Source organism: Lactuca virosa, chromosome 9 (genome assembly GCF_052849685.1).
Source record: "Lactuca virosa cultivar CGN04683 chromosome 9, Lactuca_virosa_CGN04683_v6, whole genome shotgun sequence".
Taxonomy (NCBI): domain Eukaryota; kingdom Viridiplantae; phylum Streptophyta; class Magnoliopsida; order Asterales; family Asteraceae; genus Lactuca; species Lactuca virosa.
In genome coordinates, this window is record NC_136434.1 from 130,385,785 (window position 1) to 130,401,103 (window position 15,319).

Consider the following 15,319-nt stretch of genomic DNA (forward strand, 5'->3'; position numbering starts at 1 on the left):
CGAATAACCCACAATTGTTGTAAGCTTTGGTTTGGAAAAAGAAAGACCAATGGGCATAGTTCCCTTGATGTAACGAAGTAACCGTTTAACTGCCTGATAATGAGAAGTAGTGGGAGCTTGAAGAAACTGACTGAGTTGGTTAACATCATACGACATATCCGGTCGAGTGATTGTAAGATACTGCAAGGCACCAATGAGAGATCGATAATGTGAAGGATTGCAGTAAGGATCACCACTCGAAATAAACGGTGTGTTGGAGGCAAGCGAAGTGGGGGCTGGTTTAGCATCAAGGAGGCCAGCCCGTGTAAGGATGTCATGAGCATATTTAAACTGACTAAGAAAGATACCAGTCGATGTGTACGATGCTTCGAGACCCAAAAAATAATTTTGTCGACCAAGATCTTTAATGGCAAACTCCTTATCCAAACGAGTGATGACAGAGCGAAGAATGGTGGCATCATTACCAGTAAGAATGAGGTCATCAACATAGACCAATAGGTAAAGCACACATGAATCTCGTTTGAAGAAAAAGAGTGAGGGGTCAACACGACTGCACACAAAACTATTGCTTGTTAAAAAGGTACTAAGACGATGAAACCAAGCACGAGGTGCATGCTTTAGACCGTAGAGAGCTTTGTTTAGGCGACACACATGATTGGGATAGTAAGGATCAGAAAACCCCGGAGGTTGCTCCATGAAAACAAGATCGCTTAAAGTACCATGAAGGAATGCATTATTTACATCAAGTTGATGAAGATGCCAATCATTAATCACCGCCAATGACAAAACAATACGAACTGTAGACGCCTTGACAACCGGACTAAAGGTAAGAGAATAATCAACACCCGGTAGTTGACTATAACCTTGGGCAACAAGACGTGCTTTATGGCGATCAACCGTGCCATCAGCCAAATATTTGGTTAGAAAAATCCATTTGCAACCAACCACACTACGATCATCAGGCCTAGGCACCAAGGTCCAAGTTTTATTAAGATGAAGGGCAGACATTTCAGCATTCATGGCATCCACCCAATGTGATTCTGAAGCGGCAGACTCATAGGTGGTGGGATCACTAGTAGCAAATAATGTTGAATGAAGAGCAGTGTATGACAGATCAGCTCGATACTTTGGTTTAAAAACCCCAGATTTAGCCCGTGTAACCATAGGATGTGTTGAAGCAATTGGAGGAACAAAAGGAGTAGATGGTTGTGTGGCTGTGTGTGGTAGGCTAAAGTCAGGGGCAGGCGAGGTGGTGGTGTCGATCTGAATGGATTCAATCGGTGATTGAGCCGAGGGGGCTGTGAGTGTGTCGGGGGGTTGGAGGTGTTTGAGCTTCCTCAGGTAATAGAGATGACGGAACATGATCAGTTGGGGTTGAAGATGAGTGATTTAAGTCATCAGGACAACCCACATGTTGTGGGTTTTCATCACACAAGCCACAAGTGTTGAAGTTGGTGGGTGAGAGGGAAGAGGTAATAGGAGATGAAGGTTGTGAACATGGGGTATCATCTTGGAAAGTGACCAAAAGAAGGTCATTAAGTGAAGTGGGAGAGGAAGAGCCACAAAAGGGAAATGAGAATTCATCAAACTTGGCATGTCGGGTAATGTAAATACGAGATGAAACAGGCTCAAGACATAGATAGCCTTTATATTGTACGGAATACCCAAGAAAGATACAAGGAAGGCTTCGCGGAGACAATTTATGATCCGCATATTCACGTAAGTACGGATATACTCGACACCCAAACGGTCGAAAATGATCATAAGATGGAGCCCGAGAAAACAATGCTTCAAAAGGTGACTTATTTTGTAACACCCGAGTAGGGAGACGATTAATAATGTAGACTGCAGAACGAAATGCATGAACCCAATAAGAAGAAGGAGCATGCCCATTGAATAGCATAGCAAGTCCGGTTTCAACGATGTGACGGTGCTTTCGTTCCACCCTCCCGTTTTGTTGTGGAGTGTACGGACAAGAAATGCGATGAAATGTGCCATTTTTTTCAAGCAAATCGCGAACATGATGATTTATGAATTCTGTGCCCCCATCACTTTGAAAAACCTTGATTTTTGAAGAAAATTGTGTTTGAACAAAATTGATAAAATCCCCAAAAACCATATTAAAACTTGATTTGGTTTTGAGAGGATAGAGCCACATAAATCTCGAATAATCATCCACAAAGAGAGCATAATAGCGATAACCATCAATAGAATCCACGGGTGACGGTCCCCATAGATCACAATGAACTAAATCTAACACATGTAAAGCTCGTTTATCATTAAGTTTAAAAGGTAAGCGATGTGCTTTAGCAAGTTGGCAAGGAGAACATACAACGGGTGACGGTAATAAAGATGTCACCAATAAGTGTCCCAATTTATTTAATAGAGAAATAGTATCAAAAGAGACATGACCCAAACGGGAATGCCAAAGTTCAAATGATGCCTTCAGTCTTGAACGTGCAACAGCTGTAAGTGCTTGAGATTCATGAGAGAGAACATATAGTCCTTGTTCACATCGGCCCTTTGCTAGAACCCGCTTCGTTGCTCGATCCTGAATAAAAAAATTGGGTTGGGAAAACAAAACATCCACATTGTTATCAGTTGTCAACTTGCTAATAGACAATAAATTCTTGGTAATATTTGGGACTACCAACACATCTCGTAGCCGAACATTATTATGAATGACAGATTGACCAACATGGGAGATGGGAAGAGTATTACCATCTCCAAAAAGAACATTTGCATGACCATCATAGGGAGCAGGCTGTGTAACAGAATTTTTGGAAGTCGTCATATGATTTATAGCTCCGGAATCAACAAACCAGTCTGGAGCATTTGTGGTAACATGACACTAAGCATGGAAAGCTTTTGCTAATTCCGTATCTATACCGGGTTTATGAGTGGCATAGGAAGAAAGATGTGGACATGTATTGGCGTAGTGACCATCCTTACGACACAACTGGCAATGTGGAGGACGACGACCGCGACCGCGACCACCCCTATTAAACCGACCACCACGACCACGGTAGGAATTTGGTGGCATGGTGTCAGCAGTGAATGCAACAGCAGAAGATGTAGTTCCATGCAAGGACTGTAAAAATAATTCATGTGCTTCCGCCTGGGCAAGAAGATCTCGAAGTGTAGTAGGAGATCGAGAAGCACGAACAGCAGTAGAAAAAGTCTCAAAAACATACCCGAGACCACATAAAAACCAGTTAATTTTGTCCGATTCATCAACCGGGTGACCAACAGCAGATAGATGATCACAAATAGATTTAAACTTACGACCAAAATCGGCAACAGTAGACGAACCTTTGGAGTTTTGGCGAAGCTGATCACGCAATGCTTGAACACACTCAATTGAGAAATTGTTGTAAGCATGTTCAAGTGATGTCCAAATCTGATAGGCAGTAGATAAGCCAACAATTTCTGAGAATGCTTCCTATGTAAGAGAGGCTTGAAGGAGAATAATTGCTCTCTGATCAGCCAAGACCCAAGAAGAACAAGCCGGATTTGGTACAAATTTGCCATCAACAATAATTTCAGGGGCTGGTTTGGAGAGAGTTCCATCGACATGCCCCACAAGATTTTGATATGTGAGAAGATGGATCATTTGGTTTTTCTAGAGAAGATAATTAGAGGAGGATAATCGATTGGTGATAAGATGAAGGATGGTGTTCATTGGGAGGGTAGAATCTTGAGAAGAGGAAGCCATAGATGAAGAAGAAAGAGGAAACAAGAAGTAATAGAGGGAAGAAGAAGAGATACGGATGGATTGATTAGGGAAGAGGGGGAGCCGACCTGTGCTCTGATACCATGAGAATATAACTCGTCACACCAAATAAGGTGGAGAGACAATAGATTTATACAAAAAGAATTTACAAGATACATCCTCAAAGAATTAGAAAACATACAATTACATACACACAAAATAGAAGATGTACAAGAGACTTAATGTTGTCTAATAGGTTGGAGGCGTTTCTTAGGATGTTAAGGATTCTTTTAATTTTTTTTTCTTTTTTTAATATATTTTAATATAAAAGGTAAAAGAATAAATAAATGAAAAAATGAATAACATATTAAGGGTAAAATAGTCTTTTTATAGCGGACAGGGACCAAGCGTGCAACAAAAAAATAAATTAGGGACGGTCCGATTTAAAAAAAGTTGTTAGGGACCAAACACGCAAATTACCCGAAACCATAAGGACTATCCATGTAATTTACCCTATGATTTTTTTTAGAAATCTTGGGTGTTTCGACCCTAGCCAAGGGTGATACTCTTGGATCCCGCTACAAGGGGTGCTACCCCTGAACCCCCGTTGTTCAGGGGTTTCGCTCCTAAGTATCGATATACTTTAAATTAGAATAAACTTAAACAAATACACACTTTGCACCAAGGGGGAGGATTTAGAGAGGCCATAGGGTGGCATGTGCCCCCAATACAAAATATATACTACCTCCGTCTCAAATTTATTGTCTACTTTTGATTTTTAAAGTTTTTATTCTTCAACTTTGACCTTAAATATTTTTGTTTTTGATATATAATAATTGATGCAAAATGTATGAATGAATTGTTTTTTCATTGTTATAAGTTTCATCAAGTAATTTATAATAAAATTAAAAATATTTAAAGTCAAAGTTGAAGAATAAAGACTTTAAAATTCAAAAGTGGACAATAAATATGGGACGGATGTGGAGATCAACTCTGATTCTCTGGTTGTGTCGTTGTGGTCTTGTAACTTCTAAGCAAAATTAAAAAAAATAACAATTATGCATGGTTCGTCTTCATGACTTCATCTGCTTTCTCTTCTTTCGATCTCTTTTACATCATGTCCCACAAAGATTTACTCCAAAAATCGCATTAATTTACAAGACAAGTAGACAAGAATTCCCAATAACTTTCTAACATTTTTCTTATAATCTTGGTTCTTCCTTAAATAGGTAAATTCTTAATCTAATTTTTAGCTTTGAGTATACCATTTTTTCAATCTTTATTTGGAATAGAGTAAAATTGATGATTTGTGAATTTTTTTTATTTGTTTAGATTAGATAGTTAAATTTGTTTAGTTTTTTAACAAAAGTTAGTTGATTATTTGTTATTTTTGTAACGTCCCATAAATCAAGGATAAAAATTTCATTTTTATTATAATCAAAACATAGATGTAACTTGATCCAAACATTTAAAAACATCTCTTAAGTAAAACAATTATCAGAGTTGAATCCCAAAATCACATATTGTGGAAAACACGGGTGTATGCGCTGCGATCGTCCCGAGCTCTTTCATTTGAAAACTGGAGTAACTGAAACATAAACTGAAAACCATAAGCACAAAGCTTATTGAGTTCCCCAAATACCATATACCATACATATCAACGAGCCATACATGGCATACATAACCGTGAGCCATACATATCATCCATATACCATAATCAATAAGAGTGTTATGTGCCAACGATAGTCTTGCCATTATGCCACGAGCCACCTGGTGATCTTTCTTGCCAGGCTAGGGGCCACAACCCTGGGTCTTATAGACAAGTGTCAGGAGCCACCTCCTAGTCTTCCATGCATGCATCACGAAGAAAACTAGCATACAATATAATCTACAACTACTTAACTAATAATTGCCAGAGTTCAGACTCTGGGCTTGCATACAGTGTGCCAGGAGCCGCCTCCTGGTCTTTCATACATAATGCCAATGGCTAACCCCCATGTCTTCCTACAATACATAAACCAAATGGGCCGGCATTGGTGCCTTGGACCCATAGAACAATGAGGAGCCTCGCCTCGAATGCTGAAGCTCACTACAAGAAACCCTTAGTTGCTGCCCTAACAACTTCCTGAGCTAACAATACCAAAATATCACCCAATTAGAAATTGGGTTCCAAACCATGATCCATAATCCAAACTTGGGGTAAAATGACCATTTTACCCCTGGCCCAACAAGACTCAAAACTAAGGCCCAAGCCCAAAACCAAACAAGCCCAAAACTCTAAGATCCATAAAAGTCCACTAATGGCCCAATTTTCCAAATTGGGCCCAAACCCTTACATGGGCCTTTTCTTAAAGCCCATTTACTTTTTCTAAACCACAACACATAATCATAGCTAGCCCAACTAGACCTCAAACAATACAAGCCCAAATGATAGTCCAGACTCGAAATGACACCACCAGGCCCAATTACTCCAATTAGGCCCAAATCCATCATGGACATATCCTGAGAAGGCCCAATATCCAAAAAGGCCTGAAATACTGAATGGTCAACCCTAACTAACTCCTGGTCCATGGTCCAAAGCCCAAAAGTCAACAAAACAAGAAGGGTCAACCAGGCCGAGTACGCCCTGCGTACTCATCTGTTACGCCCAACGTACACCCTTTGGGGCCAGTACGCGTAGCGTACCAGGTGGGTACGCCTAGCGTACTCCCTTGGACTCCAAACTTCTCCTTTAAGCACTTAATCACCTCAGCCCTTGCTCCAAACTCTCCGGTCTAATTCCTATGGATGACTTTTCAAGTAAAGTTGGCAACTTTACTAGCATGCATGGTTTAGTGGGACTCTAGAGCTCAATGGATGGTCTTAACTCATGCTTGAACTCAAAAACTCCACAAAGCTTTCACCTTTATGAATGAGGGACCCTTACAACGTCCAGATCTACTAGATTGAGTTCCTAAAATAACCTTAGCTCACCAAGACCAAGCAAAAGGGACTAAAATGGAAAAAAAAAACAGCCCAAAGTAGATCTATACAATGAATAGCCAAGATAGAGACTTTATACCTCAAAAGTCTCGAAATGGAGATGCCTACACTGGATCTCTAGGCTCTTCTCCAGAGGTTGAGTCTTTCACCTTCTTCTTCTCTTGTACAAACCACCAAGAATATTCTCTCAGGCTCCAAGCGTCACTTAAAGCACTCTAGGGTTCCATGAACGTCAAAAGGGGTGGTGGCTGACTAAAAATGACCAAAGGGGTGGTATAATGTTGCTTTTATAGGGTAGGAAGCCCGAAATTAGGGTTTTGCTCTGAAAGGAGTACGCCCCGCGTACCCTTAGTACGCCCGGCGTACTGACAAACCACCCGCGACCACTTAACCTTATACGTTGGGCGTACCCATCCAAACACGTGCATGCCCCCTTGCATGCATGGGGCCGGAGTGCAAGCTTTTCCATCCAGGGGCCAATTCTGCCAATAACTTCAAAATGTCATAACTCCCTCATCCTAAGTCCGTTTCCAACAAACCTTATATCCACAAAAAGGTGACGAGAAGCCCTACGCTCCTAACAACACACCCAGACCTTAAAAACTCTCGAACAAAACCCAAAATCCATAAAAGATCGAGATATCCAATTACGATTATACCCTTGGCCTCCGAAGACACAATCGAACACTTGGATCACTTATACTATGACACCCACAACCGAATTGGGCCAAATCCTTCCTTTCCCAAGGCTCTAAGCCTTATGACAACTGATGGTTGGGTTGTAGCCCCGAGCAACGAAACAAATCCAAAACCGAGTGTTACAATTTTTATATTAGATAGTTAAATTAATTTTCAATCGTTTGGTTTTATTTATTATTCGTTATTTGAACATTATTTTTTGTACTTTAACTTTGTTACAAGTATTTAAAATCGTTTTGAACCGGCCCAAAAAATAAAACTATTTGATATTATTTGTGTGCCCCCAATCTGCGACGGACGTAGGAATTCATACTCAGTGTTGTGCTGAGTTGAAGTAGATGTTGCTGGTGCATGAAAAATAGGTAAAAAAAAATCAAAAAATCAAAAAATTTCCCACTGCGTACAAGAAAAATAATTATTGTCAGTGCAACATCGGGTACCACTATAGATCCGCCCCTGCCCCCAATACATCAAAAATCTAGATCCATCCATGCCCGTACCACCCTTATTTGTTCAATATTTATTAAGATTACATCGGTCGATAATTCCATTCATTACAATTAAATAATATTGGTGACACAAATCAACCAATTTTTTTTCGAAGAGATTAAATTACATTAAGCAAAATATAGTTGAACCCGTCTAATAAAATTTTTTTTTTTTTTTGGAGCAACGAAACTCGTACAGTATCATCTTACAGGATAGAAAAACCATCATTTATAATCAATTAATATAATTTGTACTTTGTAGTGTGCATCTCGTGGTGTGGTAATCAATAACCAACAATATGTAGATCCAATATTACTTCTATACTTCTCAACGAACCATGCATGCTAACATTTAAAGATTCTTCTATCTTGTTACCATAATCCCACCAATGTTTCTTGATAGCTATAAAACCCAACGAATCTACAACTGCTTCCCATTCTAAAATGGCAGCTTCAGTGAAACTGGTATACTTCGTTGTTCTTGTGATGTCTGCATGGAGTGAGGTAGATGGAGCTAGTGAATGTGGCAACGTAAGCCCTGACATGGAAGCATTGACGCTCATACCTTGTTCATCGGCTGTACAAGATGAGAACGCTTCAGTTTCTGGGAGTTGCTGCTCTCAAGCGCTGAACCTGGTGAAAAACCCTGCATGCCTTTGTGCAGTAATGCTGTCTAATACTGTCAAATCTTCGGGGATTAACCCAGAGATCGCCCTGACCATTCCTAAACGATGCAATATTGCTGATCAGCCTGTTGGTTATCAATGTGGAGGTTGGTTTGTTTAATTAATTAATCACGTCACTTCCCTTAATTGGTTTTAATTAGTTGGTTTGTTTATTTGACCAATCTCTACGTTTTTCATTGCAGTTTATACATTGCCTTGAAAGATGGAAGGGCGGTGGTTTAGGTTGGTGTTATCATATGTATGTTGTATCATGTATGATGGGTTTGTGATTTTGCTTTGAATAAATCCAATCTTCGATCTTTTTTCGATTTGATTATGTTGTTTCTATAGTTTGCAATAAATTATGTTGAATCCAGATTATTATTCGAGTTATATGATGTTGGATGTAGATCAAAAACTTTATTTGTATTATTAAACTTTTGATTTATAGTACATCGGATAACAATCACGTACACACATAAACATACGTAGACAAAATTACATAAATGGTCCTGTAGTTTATCAAATGTCACAAGTTCAATCCGTGCTAATTTTCTTTATAAGAATGCTCCTTGTGGTTTCTAAACTTGCATAATGATCCCTATCATTTCTAAAACTTGCACGAATGGCCTCTACGCTACATAAAATGGTTTTGACAAAACTGCAAAAATGGTCCTTGTGGTATGCATTTTTTTGAGGTTTAGTTCAAACCTTGATTTTTTTGTCTTCGTGGTCCTTTTGAGCTAGTTTCGTTGCGTTTTTGATCCTTCAAAAAACTGAAAATACTATTATACCCTTAGTATATTTATTTTTCATTTTTCTTTTTTTTCTTAAATATTTTATAATTAATAAATATACAAAGGGCTCCTCTCTCTCTCTCTCTCTCTATATATATATATATATATATATATATATATATATATATATATATATATATATATATATATATATATATATATCAGAACAAAAAAAAAAAAAACCCCCCACTTCCCTCACCCATTCTTCTTCTTCTTGTTGTTCCTCACTTGCACTCTCCACCCATCCAGAATCAACAGTTATGGTGCCCAGATTATTAAACCCATGTTCCCAAATAGATCATGTCTAAAGCTTTCGCTAGTTCTTTGATATTTCCGAATTTACCTGAATCGGGTTGGATGAACCAGGTAAAAGATTGTTCCGATTCTTACAAAGCTTTCCTTAGTTCTTTGTACTCTTCGATTGAAGGTCCAACCTCACTCCCAAACGAGATGTAGATCCTTCTGGTTTTGATTCCAACCATTGGATAACCTCATCTTCTCTTTTCTGCAACTAGATTTGTGGTTCGATCTCATCTCATGATCATGGAGGAATCTATATGCTGATTTCCAGAACTGTCCAGGTAGCTACATGGACCAGTGAGGAGACGATCTGTTTTTCCTATTGGATTCGAGTCATCGTTGAATATGGCTGGAAGATTCCTTTAGGGATGAAAAGAAAAGGGTTAAAGATTGAGCCCTTATTACTTGAAGTCGATCAGATCTATCACTTTGCTTTACCTGCTTCCCCTGATCATTACAAACACAATTCGGTCAAGACAATCAGATCGGAGCACGCTTCTTGCTCATAAGTACCAGTGAGGAGAAGTTGAAACAACAACGGAGACATACATGGCATTTTCTACCACCACCATTGATAGATCGCTGCCACTTCTTTATCCCTCTCTATCACAGATCTGATTAGATCTGTCTGCCACACCATCCTCATCATCACTACCTCCACTTCAATCAAACTCCATCATCCTTCGGCTACCTCCTACCCTCGATTTTATAGGGTTTTATTTTGTTTTCAGAAATGGTTTGAAGCACAATGATTTCATATTTGATTTCTGGGTTTTTTAGTGTCGAAGACGATTTTAGATTCATGAGTGTGGGTGTTTATTTTGTAAAACAAACCTAAAAATTGAGTGCCTGGACTGTGTGTTCTTGAGTTATTAGAGATTAGAGTGTAATGAATTAGGTCTTATGGGATGCTTATTTCAATGGTTGGAATAGATTTAGAAGTAGAAGATGAGAGGTTAGAATGTTGATCCCTTCAGTGGTCATTTTGACATAAGAGAGGGATTAAGCTCTTAATACGCTAAGGCAAGTTCTAAGGAACTTGTTGTGTTGTATGAATAGGTCTTGAACAAAGAATATGGATCAAGATGCATTAATGGAAAATTTAGAGAAAAAAGGGTAGTTACTCTTCACTAACTAACAAGGTGAGTGATAACTCTCACTCTCTCACTAGATAATGTTTATATGCTTTTTTTTCTTATGTATGAATATATATATATATATATATATATATATATATATATATATGTGTGTGTGTGTGTGTGTGTTTAGATGTAGTCGTATTTTGTTATATGCCCACATGTTATTAGATGAAGGTAAAAATTGGTTATATGATTTATAACCTTATAGATTATTATGTATGCATGAGTAGATATGAATGGTATTATGAGTAATACCTACAAGATATAGATGAAGAAAGAGTAGCATTATATGCATTATATTCCTATGTATGAATATGTATGTATGATTAGGAGAAAATGGTATCATGTTGTAACACCCCATTTTCGCATTCCAATAGAATTCAATACAAACTGTCGTTTATAAAATTATAAGTAGAGATATATTACTTTTTAGCCAAAGTAATTGTCATAAACATGTAGAAAACGTCAATACGATTTCCGTATATATATATAGAAATCCTGAATTCGACTTTGCATGAAGAAGTTATGCTCCTTCGAAGTTTCGCGATTAAACCGACACGACTATGTGTATCGTAAAATACGAATCAGAGATAGATTACTTATTATCCTTAGTGATCTAAACGTAAGTTTTAGTAATCATGAAAATGTGAGTGCGGTGCGTGCTTCTAAAAGGTGGCAACGCAGACTACAGAGAAGACGACACGTGACACAAAAATGCTTAGGGAGACGTCGCCTTAAGCGTTCGGCGTACACCCCCAAAATCCACCTATAAATAGAATTTCATCCCCATTCACTTCTCCACATCCTCCATACACACACACACACACACTCATTCACTCACTCTCTCTCTCTCTCTCTTTCTCTTTCTCTCTCATTTCCTGGCTTTTGGCTCGAAAATTTTAGTGTCTAGAATATGTTGGTGAGCTTTGGAGTCTTTGAGAACTCGATAAATAGAATTATTTGGGTCAGAGTTCTGTTCGCAACTTACCGGACTTTTGTCAGGAAAATCTTTGTAAGTTAAGCTACACTTATGTCGCTTTAAGTGTAACATATATTTATATTCATAGTCGTCGTTACGAATGTATAAATAAGATTTATAAGTGATTCCGGTCATAATGTTGATTGATCTACTTACGAGAGAGATGTCTAGAATGGTCATGTTGGCTTGGTTGTTGGATTTCAGAAAGGCTATATGTCGAAATGGTCCTGCTTGGGTGATCCTTAGTTGACTAAACTCTCAGTATTCATTGGGATTAATGAAAGAGCTAGCTTTCATGACCAAATTGCCATAGGAACTAATAAGTCATAGTATTATTGGTAAATACTTGTAGGCGCGTTACCAACCAGTTGGATCGCCAGTCGAATCACCCAGATAGTTGTCAATCGCCTAAGTAAATAATCTAGGTGAGTTTTCTCACTATATTATGTGCTTCAGTATATATCCTCTGTATATTAGGATATAGTTTCTCTATAGTATGAAATTAGGCCAATAGACTAGTTTAGTTAGTTGCCTGTCGTGTTGAATTGTTTGTCTGTTATGTGTGTGTGTGTATATATATATATATATATATATATATATATATGTGTGTGTGTGTGTGTGTGTGTGTTTGTGTGTATGTGTGTGTGTGTGTCTGGATATATTACGTGTGGCGTTAAGGGCGGCCCAACTTTATTCTAAAGGCCAATAGACTTGGGCGGACTAGCCTTATGCTAAAGGCCAAAGTAGCGGACCAACTTTATGTTGAAGGCAAAAGGGCGGACCAACTCCGTGCTGAAGGCTAAGGGCGGGCCATCTTTATGCCGAAAGCCATTATGTGTAAGCATTGTATTTGTATTGTGGTATATGGTATTTTGGGGAGCTCACTAAGTTTCATGCTTACTAAGTTGAATATAAATGTTTTTTAGGTACTTCATTGATTTGTGAGAAGGGCATGGTTCAATTGTACACACTCGCATTCATAACATGTTTCCACATAATGTAATTATACTCTGATATATTTAAATGTATAAAAATGAAAATTTTGGGTTGAGAATTCGGGAGATTACAAGTTGGTATCAGAGCCCTGGTTTGGGAGAATTGGATGAACATTTATATGATTCCAGACTCAAACCAAGGATCTGAATATCTTAACAAATCTTTTTAAGAAAAATAACTTTATTCAAAAGAAATGAATGTGATGCGCACAGTCAGCCAAAACACAAAAATGAAAGTGATTCCCAAAATATACATATTTGTTATGATTGTTGATATGTGAACTGTTATAAATGCATTCTAGTAGGTAGGCTAAGGATCTTTCAGGAATTACGTGATAGAATTACCTGATACTTAAGATGCCTTATACCCTATAAATTGTTTGTTATTTGCTGGTTAGAACCTATATTGATATTAATTAGTTATTTAACAAACACATTAGGTTGCATGCTCCCATAATTAAATATTGTTAGATTGCTTGATTTGGCGCTATTTCGCAGCTCTCATTTGAGTCCAACCGTTGTAGTTTCGGATCTTTCATTCGACAGTCTATTTGATTTTAGCGGCATTTAATTGTATTCATCCGATAATTAGTTAATATTAGTAGAAGTCCTTCCTCAACTAATCGTAGGGTAAAAGTGGAAAGGAATCCCATAAGGAGAATCTAGGAAGTGTAATATATGCTTGATAAGGCATATATTTGTAAGATAGGAAATTAGTAAAGATGCAAAGTCCTAATGGAGTCTTGGAGTCTAGGAAAACTTGTTGTATGTGCTCATGGGACACATACATACATACACACAGACACACATACACACACACACACACACACACACACACACATATATATATATATATATATATATATATATATATATATATATATATATATATATATATATGTTTAGTGGTCATCAGGTGTGGTATTGGAAGTGACTCGGAAACTACGAAACAATTTTTGGGACAAGTATGAGTAGGTGTGAATGGTAGTAGAGGCATTACTACCCAAAGCTAAGGACTCGCACTTGGATCAATAAGAATCACAAAGTTGCTAAGCCACTGGTAGTTAGGTAGATAATGTGGCTAAACAATATAAGTTTGTTTTTCGTTATATCTGCCATTACCTGTTATACACTGATGTCTAGGAGAGTGACTCTAAAGTTATTTAGGAACCTTTTGTAGCGAAAAGTCATCATAATATATGGTGACAAGTTATGTTTATATTAAAAAAATGTTGACTACGCACTACGAAGTAGAGAACCCAAAGATTGGGTCAGACAAGGCATAATTGCATGAGTGGATTGTTGTGGTAGTATCACAGGCCTTACTGGGAGAATTATCCAACATCGTTGGACAAATCACTGCCAGGTTGATCGTCAGCTTCAACGAACAGATCATGGCCATTCGACTTGTTAAGGAAGTTGTTAGAACCACTCAGGATGGAGAGCTTGGTTAGGAACACGACTGGGAAAGAGAAAACAAGAGCAAGAGCCAACTCTGCCTACAATAGCCAAAAAAATTTATGGCACTATGCTGAGCACTAGAGGCATCGGAAGTTCGGTGCGTCCCAATATCAAATGTGGAAGGTGCGGGCAAAAAGGGCATAAACGTCAAAACTACATGCTAGAGGTGGAGTTATCCCATCGTTGTCACCACTCTGGTCACATTAGGGCCAATTGCACGCAATTAGCAATAGTAATGATTCAGACCCCAACATTTGCGGTTCCGCGGGAAGAGGAAGAAGTTCTACATTCGTTGGAAAAGGAACCCATAACCAATGAAGGATTTGTGTTGTTTCCTATCAAAGAAGAATGAGTGACACTGGTTGAAATGTTTGATAGTGTGTCGTTATGTCTTTTTTTTCATATATAGGTATTAGTATGTAACCCATCAATCGTCGTTATTGCTTGTAAAATTATATTATGCAATAAAATCCTCTTTTTCATGCGTATGCATTAGTACATTACTAAACAACATTGTGTATGTCATGACCTTATCCTGTTTTGGTTGTGCTATGCAAGAAAACCACTTACGATAGGCACAATGAGAATGTTGAATGTATTTGAATATGAGAACCTTGAGTTTCTTCAAATTCAAAAGGAGCCACGAATCACGAACAACAACAGGTGATGGGTCAAACCAAGTGAAGGAGAATTGATCTGTATGGAGAAAGTACAAAAAAATAGTTTGACTTTCGATTTCGACGTCAAGATCCAGGAGAGTAGTAACACGAGTAGGCGGAAGTTGTTAGTTTTGTTTTCATTAAGCGGGTAACATAAGAAGGAAGTCTTCTGTTAGATTACCTATAGGCTATGAGTCTCTTTCTTCTCGAGGAAAGGTTGATTCTTCCTTCCAAACGTCTGATAGGATTTAGAAATTGCCAAAGTCCCAGGTGCGGATCAGATAGCCAAGAGGACCATTCAGGTTCACACCTTCACGGACGAAGGATATATCCTCGCAGAAGAGGGTGAGGACTTCAATAAGTGGTGTGGTTTTCCATAGTAAGCGCCAAGTACTCAAGGGATACATCAGACTAAGAAAACTTACTTAAGCTCATAGTAAGAA

At 38.2% G+C, this 15,319-nt stretch overlaps 1 protein-coding gene and 1 long non-coding RNA gene across 2 annotated transcripts; both read left to right on the forward strand.

Annotated features, from left to right (window-relative positions):
- The first annotated feature begins 8,304 nt into the window (after positions 1-8,304).
- Positions 8,305-8,939, forward strand: LOC145137432 (uncharacterized). The gene is made up of 2 exons (XM_079071560.1): positions 8,305-8,653; positions 8,750-8,939. Exons 1-2 carry the CDS (start codon positions 8,326-8,328, stop codon positions 8,764-8,766), a joined length of 345 nt encoding a protein of 114 aa, XP_078927686.1. The 5' UTR covers positions 8,305-8,325; the 3' UTR covers positions 8,767-8,939.
- A 583-nt stretch (positions 8,940-9,522) lies between these two features.
- Positions 9,523-10,518, forward strand: LOC145136338 (uncharacterized). Its single transcript, XR_013720398.1, has 2 exons — positions 9,523-9,709; positions 9,859-10,518. It is a non-coding gene; the product is annotated as an uncharacterized LOC145136338 (long non-coding RNA).
- Positions 10,519-15,319: the final 4,801 nt, after the last annotated feature.